This window comes from Heteronotia binoei, chromosome 5 (genome assembly GCF_032191835.1).
Source record: "Heteronotia binoei isolate CCM8104 ecotype False Entrance Well chromosome 5, APGP_CSIRO_Hbin_v1, whole genome shotgun sequence".
Lineage (NCBI taxonomy): Eukaryota > Metazoa > Chordata > Lepidosauria > Squamata > Gekkonidae > Heteronotia > Heteronotia binoei.
The window spans coordinates 73,728,096-73,746,462 of NC_083227.1; the positions used below are offsets into that span (position 1 = coordinate 73,728,096).

General features: G+C 40.9%; 1 protein-coding gene across 3 annotated transcripts in view; it reads right to left on the bottom strand.

The window, feature by feature from the left end:
- The window catches only part of RAD18 (RAD18 E3 ubiquitin protein ligase), a 207,641-nt gene extending 190,045 nt beyond the window's left edge, over positions 1 to 17,596 (bottom strand). Inside the window, exons 1-4 of one of the 3 annotated variants that reach the window (XM_060239602.1) lie at positions 17,412 to 17,596; positions 14,701 to 14,782; positions 9,199 to 9,260; positions 4,264 to 4,334 (exon numbers count right to left, since the gene is read on the bottom strand). In XM_060239602.1, coding sequence (XP_060095585.1) covers positions 4,264 to 4,334; positions 9,199 to 9,260; positions 14,701 to 14,782; positions 17,412 to 17,465 — 269 coding nt within the window. In that variant the 5' untranslated portion in view covers positions 17,466 to 17,596. Of the gene's footprint in view, positions 1 to 4,263; positions 4,335 to 9,198; positions 9,261 to 14,700; positions 14,783 to 17,411 lie in introns of those variants that run through there. The other 2 variants (XM_060239603.1, XM_060239604.1) reach the window with 2 other exon arrangements.
- Between the last annotated feature and the right edge of the window lie 771 nt (positions 17,597 to 18,367).

Consider the following 18,367-nt stretch of genomic DNA (forward strand, 5'->3'; position numbering starts at 1 on the left):
GTCAAGGATTAGAACTGAGATGTGAAGAAAGGTGACTCCTCTGTTTTAACAAATTGTGAGTTCAGGGATGATCTACTACCTTTGAAGTAGGGCATTATAGGTGCTAATATCTTGCATATCTTATCCCATATGGATATTAATTAGTTCAACTATACCTCTATAAAGTTCTAGTTGAATCTGCTTTTCATGTTTCATCTTGCACTTTCCAGCATCAGAATTTATGTTGATCCTACCTTGGGTCTTGGTTGGGTCTAAGGATGGGCACAGACCAGACCACGGACCTAATTTTTCCACAGACCGGCACCCAGTTCACAGTCTGTGAGCCCAGTCCATGTCATCCTGCCAACATGGACCTCCCACGAGGTTTGTAAGAACCATGTCAGTGGGGCTTGCAAAAACCATTTAAAAGTGGTCCCTTTAAGTGGTTTTTGCAAAGCCACACAGCACACAAGTGAAGGCCAAGAGGCAATTTCACCCACCCAGAAGTGGGTGAAATCGCAGCTTATCTTCACTCATGTGTTGCACAGGTTTTTTTTTCTTTTTTAGAAAGCCACACAGCCAATCAGCAATTTCACACACCCAGAAATGCATGAAGTCACTGCCTGGGTCCCACTGCCCATGGAAGAAAATTATCTTTAAAAACCACAGCCTTGACTGTGGCATCACATCACTTCCAGTTAAAAAAAAAAAAGACATGATAAACAGTACCTGTAGGAATCACCTAGGAATCAACTCTAAGGTTTTACCACAGAGTTTCCAGAAATTCCCATGTCACTTCTGTCCCCCCCCGCCAAAAAAAATGATGTGATGCCACAGCCAGCCAGCCATATAAATACCCAGAGCCCTCCCACTGGTTGCCAAGTACTGCCTATCAACTCTAGATTCCCGCATCCGCTAAGTACAAATGGTAAAGTTCAAAATTACACAAATCTAATACTTCATCTCACCAGATGCCCTCTCCTACTTTGTTTATTATCAGGAAGTCTTAGCACTACATATTAATTGTAGTTTCAGTTTTCTTGTGCTGCTGCTTTTCAGAAGAATACCTTGGGAAATTGATGATCCTTTGTCATTATAAATTATAAACAATGTTCTCCCAATTTTGTGTTTATTTAAAAAGTTCCCTCCATTTAAAAAAATCAAAGTAAACAGGTCAGAAAGGCAATGACTAAGACTAGCAAATGTTCATCAGATTTCAATCTATTTTCAAGTGTCCCTGAGTAATAGCAACAGGATTGCCTACATAGAAAACCACTATTCATTTCATACTTTCATTTATATTACAATATCTTTGAAGTGAGGCTACTGTGATGTCCTGGAAAGACAAGGAAGTTGATACACCAGGCTTTTCCTGTAATTATTTTTCATTTTTTTAAATTATTTTTTTTTGTGTGTGTGTGCATGTCTGGAAGTAATGGTTGACTTCTAGAGACCCCTAGTGAGGCTTAGCTGTTCAGAGAGGTGGCTTCCTATTGCCTCCCCCTGCGTCCCGGTCCTGGTATTCCTTGGAAGTGTCCCATCCAAGTAACTGCCAGGGTCAGCCCTGCTTAGCTTCCAAGATCTAATGAGATCTGGCTAGCCGGGGCTATCCAGGTCAGGACCATAATTATTTTTCAGACCTACTAAGCCTCCTGGTCTTCCCATGCAGAGACAGTGAGCTGAACTTTGTAGATTGTGAGGACTTTTTCAGTTTGTTCAGTGGGAAAAGTGAGCAATCAGGGGGAGCACAAAAAAAAAATCCTTACAAAATATTTTCTCTTTTGGAGTGAGTGAAACATTTTTAAGACAAGGTTAGTGTGAAATTTTTATGTCAGACCATCCTACAGCATTACATTATGATAATTCTTGTGTATTTTTATTTATTTATTTATTTATTTATTTATTTATTTATTTATTTTTGTTAATTTGTATTCTGCCCTTTCCCACGAGTGGGCTCAGGGCAGATAACAACAAAAGTTAAAACAAGGAAAACTACAAGCTAAAACCATAAAATACAATAAAACAAATAGCACAGACAGTGATACTGACATATCTTCTAAATTTTTTTTGTTAAAACGTGAGTGATTTTGGCAGCTGTTAATATGCTATGTCTTTAATGATAATTCATAATTTAAAAGGTCAGTGTTTTCACTGGTATAAAGTTTAATTTGATATCCAAATATACTGGTAGTCCTACCTACTGTGACTCTATAAGAGCATTTCTATGCAAACTCTCTCTCTGTTTGCAACTCTCTCAAGTATTGGTCTATTGCGATGTTTTTCCCGTGGAAATTTTACACATTTGTATTTTTTTTATTTCATGAACAGGCCAAAGAGTACAATTTTGTATGCTTAGTTATAGGTGGATACATTTAATGTTGGTCTTGCATGTTTGACATTAATAGACACCTTTCAATCAAGATGAAAAGGGCCTTTTCAGAGAACAATCTATGGATATTCTCCCAGCAGTTTAAGCAGAATTTGTTATTTAAAAGCTAAATCTGTAATAAAGCAAAGTACTGAGGACACTGCAACACCATTTAATTCTTGTCACAAAATACCATTTTTTAGGAAAAATTTGGACCAGCAGACTATTTACCTAATTTATTGATTCCCCAATACAGGAAAGCTTTCACTTTGGCCCATTTCAATGATCTCCCATTGACACTTTCAGAGAAGGAGTCATGATGATGTGCCATCTCATGAACGTATATGCCCTTGTGCAAGTGAGAAAATGGAAACAGCTGGGTATGTTCTGCCCCTTCTACAACGATCTAAGACAGGGGTGTCAAACATTAAGCCTGCGTGCCAGAACCAACCCCTACAGGGCTCCTATCTAGCCTGCGAACAACTGGCTCTTATCTGCTTCCTGCATTGCAGCTTGCTTTTGCCAGTTCTCTCCTCTCCTGCTTCACAGAGGAAAGGAGAGAAAGAAAGCCAAGCCTTTCCTTTTCTTGACTGGCTGAGTGCTCCTCTCCCTCCTCCCCCTCCTTTGGGGAGGAAGTGAGAGGGAAGGAAAGAACTGGGGGGGACAGAGAGGGAGGGAGTCCTGTGGCAGCTTTAAGATCAACAAAGTTTAATTCCAGGTATAAATTTTTGTGTGCACACATGTTTCTTCAGAGAGGGGGAGGGGTAAAGTGAAAGAACTATGTGAGAGAGAAAGAGAGAGATTCCCCCTTTCCAGTTCTAATAGATGGGGGAAACTTGTGTGCTTCAGGCCCATTCAAAGAGGGGGGGGTCATAATTCAGAGTGATTCAACTCTGGAATGAAATTTACAGATAACTACAAACAACTCATGCTTCACTGATGTTCTGCTGCAGTGTACTGCTAAATAATATGTCTGCCTCCCTCTGTTCATTTTTCTCTATCCTGTGCCCCTTTGTCTATTGTCATGTCATCAAGACCAGGGGGGGGGGATAAAAGGCATTGGCAGGGCCTAGAACACAATGGTGCTACTGAATTCATTACAAGAACGGAATCTCTCCCATATGCAGCTCACACAAGCAGTTCCACTTTGTCTACCCTTAAGAAAAGAGACCTTAGAACAGAAGAGACAGCCAACCCAGTGAAAGAGGGTCCACCCAGGATATGTTTGGAGTGGGGGGGGGGGGGGGTTGATTGTCTTTTTTTTTAGCTAATATTTTTTAAATTGTTTCAAACATTTCTGTAAGCCTCCATCAGTCCCTCTGGGGCAAAAAGTGCCAGAAAATGTACAAACAAATAAATTACTTCAAAGAAATGCAAAAAGGAAGCCTCCTTCTTGACAGAAAACTGTGTAGATAGATACACTCACTTTTTCTCTCCCCCTTTATACATGGGTGTATGTGTACCTTTGTGTACAAACTGAATAAAAGACTTAGAGGAGAGGCACAGCCTAGTGGAAAAGCCCTTGCTTTGTATGCACAAGGTCCCAGGTTCAATCCCTGGCATACTCATTTATAAGAATCAAGTAGTAGAAGAGATGAAAGACCTTCACTTAAGACCCTTGAGAACTGCTGCCAGTCAGAAAAGACAATACTGACCTTGCTATACCAATGGTCAAACAGTAGAAGGTAGCATCATGTGTACATGCTTTGGCACATTTGACTAATACCCAGTGACCAATTTAAAGACTAGCAAGTACATTTCCTGGATCCTATTAAACGCATCCCCTCTGGTTGTACACTGGGTTAAGTTTTCAGCTTTTAGCCAGTTTGGCCAAATGAAAACTTTTATCCAGTTCCAAGCAAAAGACAAGTGACAGCTGCATTTCTCACTCTCAGATTCTCAAAACAGTGCAGTACCTTGTAGAATTAAAGGTTTTTACCAGGTCATCTAACATCCGGTTGTTTTTCAGATCGGGCTCTACAGCTGCCTACAAAAGAACAGAAAACAGTCAAGAGAGTACTCATACATTTTAAGTCTGTCATATTGTCTCTAGAAGGGGCCACATCTAATGGAAAAACAAAGATGCTAGAAAATGTGAAACTGAACATTTGAGAAGCATTATATAAAGTTAAGCATTTTGTTTTGCTTTAGAAAGCTATAATCTAGCAAGAAAATCCATTCTTACCAATAATCTCCAGTCATACACTGATTTAACAGAGCAGTAACTAAGATTTGCAACAGAACATTCGGCACTTAAGGAAGATAAGAATATTAAGCCACAAATGGAGGATGGGAGAGAAAACAGAAAATGCCAAACTTGGATTAATTGCAGAACAAGCAGATACAGTTTCTGAAAAGGTCTAGTACATACAAATTATTCTTTTATAAAACTGGTCTATTTCTTTTGGTTGCCATATATGGTGCAAACTTATGTTGTTCTGTTGCTGGTGGAGGCATTCTCATTGTCTGATGAAAGAAAATAAAGTGTAAAGAAATGCTTCTTTTTTGTCTCCTGGGAGGTTGACAAATGGGCAAAACCTTTGCTTTGTATTTTAACAGGCAGTTTTTTTTTCTCTAAGGGAGTCAGTTCACTTATATATCAGACAATCCTCATACAAATGCTAATAGGTCTAGACAAAAAGGATCGTTCTCTCTTCGCCTTCTTCAGGCAGGGAGCAGAGAGTTGTGGGTGTTAAATTCTAGAGAGGCTTAAGGAAGGAACTTTCTGAAGACAACAGGAAAAGCTTCCTTGACCTGGGCTGACCGGGTCATCTGGGAGGGGAAAGAGACATGATAAAAACTCCTTGCAGTCAGAAGGAGCTGTCTTTTCCTTAGGTGCTGCAATCAAGAGTGCACAGACCTCTGCTCTAGAGCAGGCAGCCATTTTGACCACATGCTCACCTAGAGAGCTGAAGGGAGCTTCAAGGTAAAGTAAACTTTGTAGAGAGCTAGAACATCTAAGCTACAGAGTCTGCCCTATATTTTAACAGCTGAAAGGGCATGTATAGAGGAAGGTGCAGATGATTTTCATTTTTACCAATTTCTTTTGTATTCCTTGCTCAGCCTGGTGCTGTGCTGAAAGTATGCTTGTAAACATTTTCTTTTTAATAAATACTTTACAACTTTTGGTGCTGGGGATCATTCTCTGTACCTCATAGATCTCCTGTCTTGAATATGAAGAGAAGAGCCACAGCAAAGAAGGCACTTGGCAAACAGCTATTCCTTCAAGGGCACCCAAGGCAGTAAATGGTCCCCACAGTGACCCAGAGCTGGGCAGTGGGAGACACTGAGGCAAGACCTCTGAACTTTGAAGGGAATCTGGAAGTTCTAAGGTAGTAGTGGTGAGCTATCCTAGAGAGAAGAAAAATCCCCCTCCAGGGAGTTGGGAACCCCTAGGAGGGCAGGACAAAATAAGGCCTGCAGGCCAGAGTAGGCATGTTCTACCACAATTTGGTGGCATGTGAGATAGGGACACTAGAGTGTGATAACAGGCCAGCATTTTGGGGGGGTTGGGAGGCGTCTTGAATTGGGCCGGCTCAAAAAGAGCCATCCTGAAGCTTCCACACGCTCCCCCGCAAGCCATCCCCATCCTGTCCATGGGTTGACATGGGCATGTTTGACAGCTGTTGAGCACCATTCCCATCACTCAGCTTCCCCATACATTTTCAGTAGTCATGCACATGTGTGCACCTGTGCACACATGCACTCTGAACAGTTTTTATTTTTAAAAAAGCCGGATGTGACTTGGGGCAGCTTGGCAGTTTCACACTGCCAAGGTGTCTTGCTTGCGCCCTTCCACTTCCAGTTGCCAAGAAGGTGACTGACGTGTAGCTCAAAAATTTGCTACCAATTTGGAAGTGGTAACTTTTTGCATTGCATGTGGAGGCCAGAGGACGGGATGAGTACGGGACGAGGACAGGCGGCAGATGTTTGCATGTGGAAGGATTTTTTGGGGTCATTTCAGAGGCATCTCTGAGTCGGCCCAAAGTGCCAGTCTGTTAGCAGCCACTGCGAACTTGATTGACCAGAGGATTTTAAATTTGGCATGCGCACACACAAAGAGAACAATGGAAGTTTTACAGAGGGTTTTAAGTCAATTGGAGTAGGGTCAAATCAGGCTAGCTAGGATGGGGATAGCAGAGCCAGTGAGAATTCTTAAGATGATAAAGTAAGAGCTGTAGGATGAATGCAAGAAACAGAATATAGATTATGATACCGGGACTGTTGCTGAGATGAAAGCTCTCCTGCAAAATGCTGGCAAATCCCTAGGAGCAGCAGCAGCTGAATGCCTAAGCCAGCAGGTCAACATCCAGCTCAGGAAGCTATAGCTGGAAAGTTGCGTTTGTAGGGGAAGCAGTGCAGGCAAGTGCTTGAGAAGGAGGAAAAGCTGCAGGAGGAGAAGTGAAGGATGCTCCAGGAGCAGTGGGAGATGCAGGAGGAACAGCAAAAACATGACCTCGAGATGATGTGCCTGAAGACTGAGCAAAGCAGTTACCTCAAAAGATTTTGTTCCATATAAAGAGGGGGAAGATCTCTCACTATATTTTGAGAAAACAGCTATGTAGTGGGTGGCTGCAGAAGCAGACTACACACCCTACCTCTATAGCAACCCAACTGGGGAGCTAGCTGCTGTCTACCTCAGCATGCCCAGACAGGAGGGCATGCTGATGAATTTAATATTTCAATATTTTAAAGCCATAGTTTTTAAACAGTTCAAACTTTTGAAAGCAGTTTAGGATTTTATCCCCACAGCTATGCAAAACCTGTTCTGAGTATGTGGTAAAACTGACTGAGATGGGGAGGAGACACGTGGAAGAGGCAAAAGCAGGAGACTATTGATGCTAGACCAATTTTATTCTAGTGGTGCTAGACCAATTTTATTTCAAACTCCCCAAGGAACCAAAATATCTAGTAAAGGACAAAAAGCCTAAAGTACCACTGAGGCAACTGAAATTGTGGATGAGCTGATGCTAAACAGGGAGGGTTGGACTAGAGGACATCCCGGGAACGGAAGGGAAGGGGTTCCAGAGGGGTTGGAAAGTGGACTCTCATCCCAAACAGGAAGGGGCTTCTGCTCAGGCAGAGGTTAAGAAAGCCCCAGATATGGTTAATTGGAACCAGCCCCAGGTTAGAAAATGTTTTAACTGGAGGGACAGACCACTCTAGTTCTGCCAGTCCCCAGTTACAAGCAGAGACATTCAAACCTGCTTCAAAAATATCAGCTACCCAAAAGGTGAAAGAGAAGAGAGTGGCCACAATTAACCATGAGTGCCTTTTTGCCCCCGCAGAGCCAGCAGAGAACCTGTGGAGCTGAGAGACCAGCTGGTTTGGGGATATGCTGACACAGGCTCCTCTGTAACCTTCGTGAGGGCCGATTTGGTGTCCGAGTCTGATATTGTACCCAGCATGGCATTCTGGATCCAGAGAGTTGGTGGGGTGGCCCTGAGGGTTCCTGAGGCACAAATGCCTGGTTCAAGATTAGATATGATTTTCTCTGTGTTTCACTAGATGGTCAGAAAGGAATTCTCTACAACCCAGATTTTGTATTATATTTTTCCTATTAAGTAGAAGCAGTCATACTAGACCTGGCAGCTCTGAAGATAAGATAACCTTGCTTCCTATGAAGATTCACAAGAATGACGCTATTGGCACAAATGAGCCCAGTTATCCTGTCTTTCTAGAGCTATCACAAAGTAACCCAAGAAGAAAGACTGAGCCTTTTATCCTTCTGCGAATGCAATCTGTTTTTTTAGCCATCTCAGCTTAATTGTGCTTCCTGTTCTATAGATGCAGTTCACTCTCACATCTTCTGTGCTCATACTAAAGAATATCTTGGCTTAAAGAATACAAATTAAGCGCAGGGAATACAGATTGTTTATCCCTTTCCCCACCATGCCACTTCCCATCACTCCCTAAACAGTCCTCACTGTGAAATGTAAAGCATATACTTTCCCTACATACTTATACATGTTTAAAGCATATGTTGACATACAGTAATTACGTGAAGAGTTAAGTGCTAAAAGGGATGATTTAGCCCACAGAGGGTTTGTATACATTCACACAGACACACACAGAAGACTTCTCCAAACTCCTCCTTTCAGAACCTACTTTTGTTAGTCAAAGAAACTGAAGGAAGGTGGTGGTGAAAGAGGATTCACATATAGCTGGATAGCAAGCTGTCATTTACCTCTTGCGTTTTCCTGTGTAGACAAGTATTCCTCAAGTGCACTTACATGTGTACTGTCAGGATAATGCATAAATGCAGCATTATATAGCATTAATGCTATATATGCAGCATTATATAGAATGAGATAAGAAGCTACTGTGGCTAAAACCAAGAAATCACTAAGCAAATTAAGAGAAGGGGAGCTAGGCTGCTAGTAAAGGAAAGAGAAAATAAGGCAATCCTAACAATGAGGCCTGAAGCCAAGCTGCAGGGATATCTGAGGAGGGAAAAACAGATAAGAGCACGCTGAAAGAACAACTATTTAATGTTCCATGTTCCACCTAGGGGGCCAATGATTCCATTCTTGAATTATAGCAGAATAAATTTCAGGTAATTCCAATGCACTCTAAATTTGCAGAACTGAGAGAGAGGTAGCCTAGAACAGGGGTCCCCAACCCCCAGGCCATGGACCAGTACCCGTCCATGGTCTGTTAGCAACTGGCCCATGAGTTGTGTAATTATTTCATTATATATTACAATGTAATAATAGAAATAAAGTGCAGAAACCATCCCCACCACCACCGGTCCGTCTTCCACAAAACCAGTCCCTGGTGCCAAAAAGGTTGAGGATCACTGGCCTAGAATATTTCCAACAGAGCAGAATATGACAGTCAGTAACACTTACCACACAACATGTAGGACACTGAGCTTTATAGGATAAGGTCTTGCGTATGCAGAGAGAACAATCTGGAGGGAAACATATGACATAATTAGAAGGGTGTGCTATTTGTAGAAACACTATAGTTTGATATTCCAGCTGCTAAAACCTGAGGCATAAATTTCAACATTGAATGTCATTTTCCCCTGCACAGTGACTCTTTTCCTTCAGCTCATCATTTGAATGGTGATCAAATATTTTCCACACAGCTGCTAACACTGCTGAGACGAGAAAAAGGGAGTCTTACAAATAGGATGACAATTTTTCACAAGCAATAGAAACACACCTAGAGTATCATATTTACCAGTAGAAAGTACTGTTTTGTTTGGTTACATTCCTTGATAATGCCAACAACATATTCAGAGCGACCACTTCCTCAGCAACACCATCAAAATTCCTTCACACTATTCCAGTGATGCACTTCAATAATTCAAAGAAAACATACAGAATGCATGCACTATTAGGAAACTTTGTCGAGTCTTGTGCAGAGCTCTTACTACATCCCAGTAAGGTAGATTTTAAAAATTGATGTATTTTTTTAAAAACATTAAAATTCATTTTTTTAAAAAAATTTAAAGTAGTTTTTTTAAAACAAAGTATCAGTTCTAATCATTGTTTTATACAACAGCCTTGCTGTGAATGAATTCCAAATTTAATGTGAACAACCATTTAAAGTCTACATTTCTAAACTCTTCAACATTTAAATGTTTCTCAACTCTTCAACCAACTCCACAGCACTCATTGTTGAGAACACTGACTTAAAGCATGATTTCTATGTTGGGGGGGACGGATGGTTAACAACTGACTTTTCAGGTCAAGCATTATATACAGGGCTCTTTTTGTAGAAAAAGTCCAGCAGGAACTTATTTGCATATTAGGCCACACCATGTGAAATCACCATTGTTTCACACAGGGCTTTTTAAAGAAAAGGCCCAGCAGGAACTTATTTGCATATTAAGCAGCACCCCCTGACACCAAGTCAGCCGGAATTACATTCCTGTGCGTTCCTGCTAAAAAAAGAAAGCTCTGATTATATAATATGGCAATAGGTCATAGCCAAAAAAAAATCATAAATGATATTTATTACTGAGAACATTTTTTTTCCATATTGGTGATTATATTGGTGATTATCAACTAATTATTATATTGGTGATTATCAACAGGATTCTCATGTTATGGAGAATCCAAAAGTGTTCAGTAATTATCAGTTCTTGCTTCTGGAAAGTTCTACCCACATAGGTATACTGAATAGTCTAAAAGAGTCAATTCCCATTACCTTGCTTAGTATTTTTGCATGTGTACACAGAGGCCCCCAAAAAATTTGTTAATTTTACAGTTATTCCCCTCCCTTGTATTTGAGCTCATATACCATTCTCCTAGCTGCAAACCAATGCATTTGAAATGCTTTACTCTTGTTTAGGAAATAATGAATTTTGAAAGCTTAATGAAAATCAGTGTTTGAAATTGGTTTTTTTTTTCTTGGTGATATAAATTATGATTTAAATAATTTAAATTATGATTTAGATCACTGGTTTAAATCACTTTGACTTAAAAATCAATCCACCCTGCATCCAAGCAAGCCTAGTAAGAAATAATCATAATTTCTCCATTCGTTTATGAACTTGCCAACCAGTTAATATTTTGTAAGATGCCAGTCATTAATCATGTAGTTGTTAATTCCTTAACACTAAAACTATAGGAAAGGAGTTTAATTCTGCACCTAATCCACTTATGTCGTTCTTGATGATGAAGCAAAGAAATAAAGCCATTTATTTTCAGTTCAGCAGCTATACTGCTGATCAATTAAGAAGTGTCTAATGAATGTTACATAACACAATTTTCCATATATGGAAATCCATACTAATTTTCTAGCTGCATTAATATGAATAAGTTTAATTGATCGACACAGCTATTACGCCTCCCTTCCCCCATACCAAGACATTTTAGAATGTGCCATGACTGATTTATGCCCTGTTCATTATTTATATCCAAAGGAACTGAAAGGCATCCAGAAATAAAACACTGGAACAGAATCAAGAGAACAATCTTTAGCACTAGGCCTCATTTATATTTACAATGACACTGTAGTAAATTTATGTCTTCAAAACTATAACTGCAAAACTAATTACAGCACTCAACTGAAATACCAAATCAGAACAGTCAAAGACTCAGCTTGTAGCATTACAGAAACAGCTGCTTTATTATGTACCAGAGGAAAGAAACTAAAAGAGCCTCCAGGAAACAGAAAAGCTAAGAGATTTATTAACAGATGTGACTAAAGGATACCTGGGACTATGCTGCAATATTAACAAATTTTAGCAAATCTTACCAACAGTTATTTCTGACATAACAAATAGCACCATAAATAGCATTTATCACAGTCATTATATAAATTGATGGTACACACAAATTTAGAAAACTGTGCCAGCAGCATCATAACACAGGTAAGGAAGACAGGTATAAATCATCTAAATATGAAATAATGCCACTGTACAGAACATATATGGTTCTTCCCCCACTCCTCCCTGTTTTCTGTGGGTTTGGCTCAAGTTTACTGAGCTGCAGAGGAGACTGCAATGCACTGCAGGAGAGGAAAACAGAAGGAGACTGTGTCATTGTCAGTTTTCAGGAATGCAAGACCAATGGCCTTCCTGCTCCAGACCACATGCACTACAAATCCCCACAAATTCCCACTTTCTATCCTATATGTGGACTGAACATGGAAGCTGGACCTTCCACACCACAGATCTGATAGGACAAAAATCCCATTTTAAAAAATGGCAAGACAATCGTAGAACAGGATTGGCTAAGCAAAGTGCATTCAATGCTAGGAGATAACATCAGGGGAAGATCTTGGCCTTAATACCCTGCTTACTGGCTCATCAGGGCAACTGGTTGGCCACTGTGTGAAACAGAATACTGAACTAGATGAACTAGTGGTTTGATCCAGGAGACTTCTTTTAAGAGTATGAAAAATAGAGGAAAAGAGTTTTCCATGCTCTCAATTGCACATTCCAAGAGCCAAGATTTTATCAACATTCTTTCATTAGAATGGGCATTTTAAAACAGCAGAAGCAAGGGGCATCATCTTCTAGAAAGAACTAAATACAATCTAAGGTTACATTTACCATATTTACAATATTAAACCTTTACAATCTAAATGGCACAACAAAAAAGCCAAAAATTGCTCATGAAGCTAATTTTGAGAAATGTCCTTCAAACAGTGTTTGCATATATAATACAATTTTTAATTTCATACAGCAATCTAGTTGGGAATGTTGAAATGAGGAAGCCCATTAAGATTTGTATTTTATGATATTATTAGTTTATACACAGCTGTAACAGACTGCACTTTTAAAAGCTTAGAAGAGCTGTGTAAACAGATAAAGGACTGTGAAGGATTAATTCTTCAGAGCCAAAGAGCACTGAGTGACAGGCTGTTCCAAGAGATCTGACTGGTTATCATCAGCTGAGCAGAAAAAGACTTCCAAATTGGATGCTGAAAAAAAGCTCATCTGATTTCAGCCCTAGCTGAGAAGAGTCTACTGACAGTTTCAGAATTCAGTCCTGACGAATAGCAATTTAACACAGACAGGAGAACTGAGTGAAAGTTGGCAAGGAAGAGTGGGTAGTTAGACAGAGACTCCCCTTTGGGCCCAAAAAATGAGACAGATCTTGAGAATTTCCTAACCCAGTCAAGCAGGGAGTTAACTCTGAAGAGTGCAGAAATCTGTGGTCTAATGTGGTTAGAAACTGCTTGTAGAAACCTTATGAATTAGCTAAAAACTCAAGACAAGTACTAGTGTTTCAAGAGAAGGGGTCTGGGTACCAGAAAGAGCACGCCAGCCTTCTGGCAACCAAAAGAGTCAGGATGCTCAAAGAAAGTGTACTGAAGTGCTTGAGGAAAACACTGGAACCAAAGCCTGTCAACATAAAGATTTAAGTCACTGTGAAAACCTTAAGACACCCTCATTTGTTGAAACTTATGAACTAAAGTCTGTGTATGTGCTGGCTTTACCTCAGAAATTTCATCTTGATTTCACCTAACCTTCCTCTTCTATGCTGAATAAAATATTCAGTTACTTTGGAATTTCAAAATGCCTTAAGTGCCATTTAAAGTGTTTAAGTTAATGAGGGCTCCCAATCCTTCCCTCAGGTTCCTGGGCTGAACCAACAGCCCAAATATTGTACTGTAAAGAGTGGGTGGGACAGTCAGAGTTCTTCAGCAAAAAAGAAAACACATAACTACCGTAGCTCAGTCAGTAAAGGGAAAGAAAAACAGAAGGTAAAATGTTGCCTCCAAGGGTGCCCTCATAACAGCCTCTACGTATACAAGACACTAACTAGAAAGGCTGTTTAACCATGTATAATAACTTGTGGTTAATCACATTGGATTTACTTCCAGGCAAAATTACACAGGACTAGGGTACACATATAGTAGTTTTATGAGCCCCCATCCACATAACCATTTGCCTCATTAAAACAGGATTTCAAATAATTCTACTGTGGCTCCAGAACAAAAGACATTGCTATAGCAGACATTGTCAAAGCAGATGTAGCATTATATTACATGAAGTCTTGGGCAAGGGACCATGGGAAAGAAGAGACTACTTTACAAAGATATCCACATACCCATGGTCACCCATGAATTCTGATACTGAAGGAAGAGGCTCTTTCTCCCCCACCCCTGCTTCTCCCCTTCCCCACCCCCCCACACACAATGCAATGCATTATTGCTTTTTACAGTTCTCTTCCACCACTTCTCTCATTGTCATTTTCAAAACTGTGAGTTCCAGACTTTACCTGTTGTCTCAAAGTCACATCATTAGGGGAAAACAACAACTATTGAAACCAATGGTACTTGCGTCTTAGTACACCTTGGGTGGAAAGAAGACACTGTAAAAATCACATAAGAGGAAAGAGCAAGCCCTTAGGGCATTGGGACCACACTGTTCAATACTGTATAGTTCAGCAACCACAATCTGGATTGTACTGGAAACCTATACACTAATTAAAAGACCATGGTAGTGGTCTCCTAGCAACTCTATGCCTCTACTTGCAGAAAGATTTCAAAAACCACCCAAGCTGAGTTTCTGGCTATCATCACACCAGTCTCAAAACTTGGGGGGAAAAGTAATTTGTCATCTGAATGTTCTTTTTCCTTGAGAGTCCTCATCACCCTGGAGTTTCAAATGCCTAGTTTAACTACAAATTTCAGGCCCTACATTTCAGATTTGATGAGTAGAAATTTAAAAAAAAAGACTAGCATCAAGAACTCACTGAAGATGTATGCACATAATAATTTAGTATTTCTGTTAGATAAGATGAATTGAATTGAGATAAAATGAATTCATTTGGGATATTTTATTGTATTTAGCATTAGAGTTTAACTATGCCAGTGTGACTGAGAAATGTAATTTTTAAAAAATCAAAATCATAAATAAAAATGAGATAAAACTTGGTACTTACAATTATGTGAACATTGGGGAATGATCATTGCAATATTGAAGTAATCAAAGCATATCCCACAGCGCAACAAGTTGTCCACTTCCTGAAAACATTTGAAAGCTTATTTTCATATAGTACAAAAGTAGTACCTCAAATAAATTCTTGTCTAGAATAAGGGCAGTTTTGATGAAGCACTTACACATGAAGGAAGACCAAAATAATATAATGTAATTACTGCCACTTCTACAATGCCATAACAAGCACATGGACAAAATATTATATTCATCTGGACTGAACACATGATTAGCTCATGGGGGAAAAAATCAAATTTATATCTCATTGTTCTCTCTGATCAGGACCCAAAGTATGGCTTTCCTGCCTCTCTCTTCCTGTCCCTTTGTGATGGTTTAGATCCTTTTAGTTGGTATGATATTTGTCACAGGGACTATAGCAGGAATGTGGAAGCCAAGTGAAATCCCACACACAAGCCCTTGTACAAACATTAGCCCTTTTCATTCATTCAGTGGTAGGTTGGGATCCAAGCCCACATGTAGAAAAACATTAAGGAGAAACATCATGCTCTACAAGAGTAAAAACAGACAAACAGGAAACAACAGTAGCCACTAAAACATTAGCACATATGAACTAGGCTTGGGTTCAGGATACTAGAAAGACCATTTTATGTTAGGAAGACTTAATGCTTTACCCTCAGTGGTACTGTCTGGGAGGTTTGCCAACATCCCTTATCAGGAAAAATTCTGCTCATGTAATGGAAGGCACCTTGAAACGGTCACCCATGTCCTACTTCACTGTGATTTCTATGGGGAAGTGCGGGATTGTATAATCAAACCTATCCTGTCTAACCTTTATGGACAACCTGAGGCAAAGTTGGTTTTCTTTCTGTTATCTGACCGATGTTACCATACCACTAGCCTAGTTGCAAATTACCTTTTGGCTGCCATAACAATCAGGGAGCAAAAGACTAGCTTCCCTTCTTGATGCTTGACTAGTTTTTATAACTGAAACTCTGTGCAACTTCGTCATGCTGTACTTTTTACTTCTATGCCAATAAAGGGATTTGGATTTGGATTCGAGTCTCATCCTCAGGGCCACATAGTCCAACAAAGAAGCCTCAGAGCAGGGGTGTCAAACTCATTTATTATAAGGGCCAGATCTGACATACATGAGACCTTGTTGGGCTGGGCCATGTTGGGCCGGGCCATATGAGTACTTGTTTAAGATTAGGTAGCAGAGATATAAACTTTATAAAGGACACAAACACAAAAAAAATTAAAATAAAACATGCTTTAAACATTAGCACTCATTAGTCTTAAAGGTGATTTCTTTGTATTTCTCCCATGGGATCCAGGAAACTGTGTAAAGGAAGCTCTGGCTCTTTCCTTCCTTCCCCAGAGGACAAGGAGGGGGAGGAGCCTCAGCCAATAGAAAGAAGAGAAGCTTGACTCAGTAGCTCTGCAGTGTGATTGAGAGAGCCTAGCAAAGCAAGCTCTGCCTCCACCCCGTCCTCCCCAAGAGAGGAGCCTCAGCCAATGGAGAAAATAGAGGTTTTGTTCTGTCACTCCTGTGCGATTGAGCAAGGCTCACAAAACAAGCTGTTATGCAGAAGGAAGCAAAAAGGAGGGAGAAGGAAGCAGACGACAGCCAGTTGCTTGGGAGCCCGATAAGAACCCTTGAGGGGCCTGATTCAGCCCCCAGGCCACATGTTTGACACTCCTGCCTTAGAGCTTAGGCACAATTCAGTGAGGGATGTCAAATATAGTGCTTGGAATTAAATTTCTGGTGGCAGCATTGCATACTTTAAGAGGGAAGTAGTGACACTCATGGTCAAATGAAACATCTAGTGCTTCAATCAAGAACTCCTGAACTGGGTATCCTTTAGTCCACTGGAGGCTAAACTGTGGCTCGTGAGTCACATGTGGCTCTTTCACACATATTGTGCGGTTTTTGAAGCCCCCACCGCCCCATTGGCTGGCTTGGAGAATGCATTTAAAGGTCAAGCTGCTTTCTTGTCACCTCTCCCTCCTCCCTTCCCAATCAATTTTACTTCCTTCTTTCCTTGTGGCTCTCAACATCTGACGTTTATTCTATGTGGCTCTTATGTTAAGCAAGTTTGGCCATCTCTGCTTTAGTCCTTACTGAAGTCCAAGTCTCAAATGGGTTTTGAAAATGGTATCAGATCATCTAGTGTAAGCACCCAGATATTTTACACACTTTCTATCAATTCAGAGCAGATGTATACATACACTGCAAGTATAGCGACCACTAGCAGCTGCTGCATGCCCTGTGTATTCAGCACATTTAAGCAGTTTCTATTGCCTAATAGAAACATGGCTCCTAATGAAGATTTCCTCAATAATCAGAACCCCGATTTTGGAACAGGAGTCTTGTGGAACTTTAAAGGTTAATTAGCTTTTATTACACCATATAGCCCACAAAAATTTATGTTAGACTAAAAGCTTTACGATGTTGCAAAAGTCCTTTTATTTTGCTGTCACCAGACTAACTTACCTGCCACTTGGGAATATTTTCCAATTTGGGGACAGTTTTATAACAAGAAAGTCAGCGCAGATTAAGGACAGAACTGCCAGGAAAATGTATAATTGAATTGTATGTGTTTGTATAAAACGTGGACCTCTCCAAATCTGAGGGATCCCACACCCCCAACGACAGGCTCCTTTCTGCCTCAGAAAGGCACGATCCTCGCTACTTACTTTCAATGGCGCGAGATGTTCAGGCCACTGCGAGTCATCCAATGCAAGCGACATGGCCTCCCCTCACTCTGCAGAACCCGATAACTGAAATTTGCCTGCCAGACTCGAAATTGCCCGCGCTGCCTTCCTGGAACTAGCGGGAATGCACAGTACACGCCTCCGTTTCCGGATGCGTCGCTGAGGGTGTCGGGAAATGTAGTTTTCGCTGGAACAGCAGCCTACTGCTCCGTGGAACTTTTCTGCGCAAAAATCTATAGACGAAGTATTGATGGACGACAACGGAGCGACTTAGGCTTTCTTGCGGGCAGTCCGTCTAGTTCCTCGAAAGCAATCCAATCGCCTTGCCAGCGGAACACTCGGACTTGCCGGAATGAAGTTTAATTACACAGCCTATTTTCGAGAGAGCTTTTTCTTTTGTAAAGCAATATAGCTGCAGAGTCCCCAGGGCATATAGAAACGCATCCTGGGATCAGTGTGGCTTAATTAATTACATCGGGTTGCAACCTGACGTCGAGAGGCAGCTAGGCTGCCCAGGGTGTCCTCCGAGGCGCAATATTCCAGTTTATACTAGATCCCTTCGCTAAAATCGTATTGTAGGATAAATGGTGCGGCCAGTGGATGCAGGCAGAACCTGAGGTCAAAGAAGTAAGCAGGCCCGTAGTTAACCAGGGGCCTATGGGGCCTGGCCCCTTGACAGATTTTTTTTTTGGGGGGGGGGGCTCCCCGCCACTGCCCTTTCCATGCCATTTAAAGGGCCTGCCAATCAACTGATTGACAGGCTCTTTAAATCGTGCAGGAGGGAGAGGGATGGCCCCCAGCCTCTCCAGCTTTTTGCACTCTCCCCAGTGGCCCCTCTGTAGCCCCTAGCTATGGGGCTGTAAGCACACCACAGCAGAGTTACGAACAGGGTGAGTTAGGGATGTTAATCTCCAGGTGGTGACTGGCTATTTTACAAT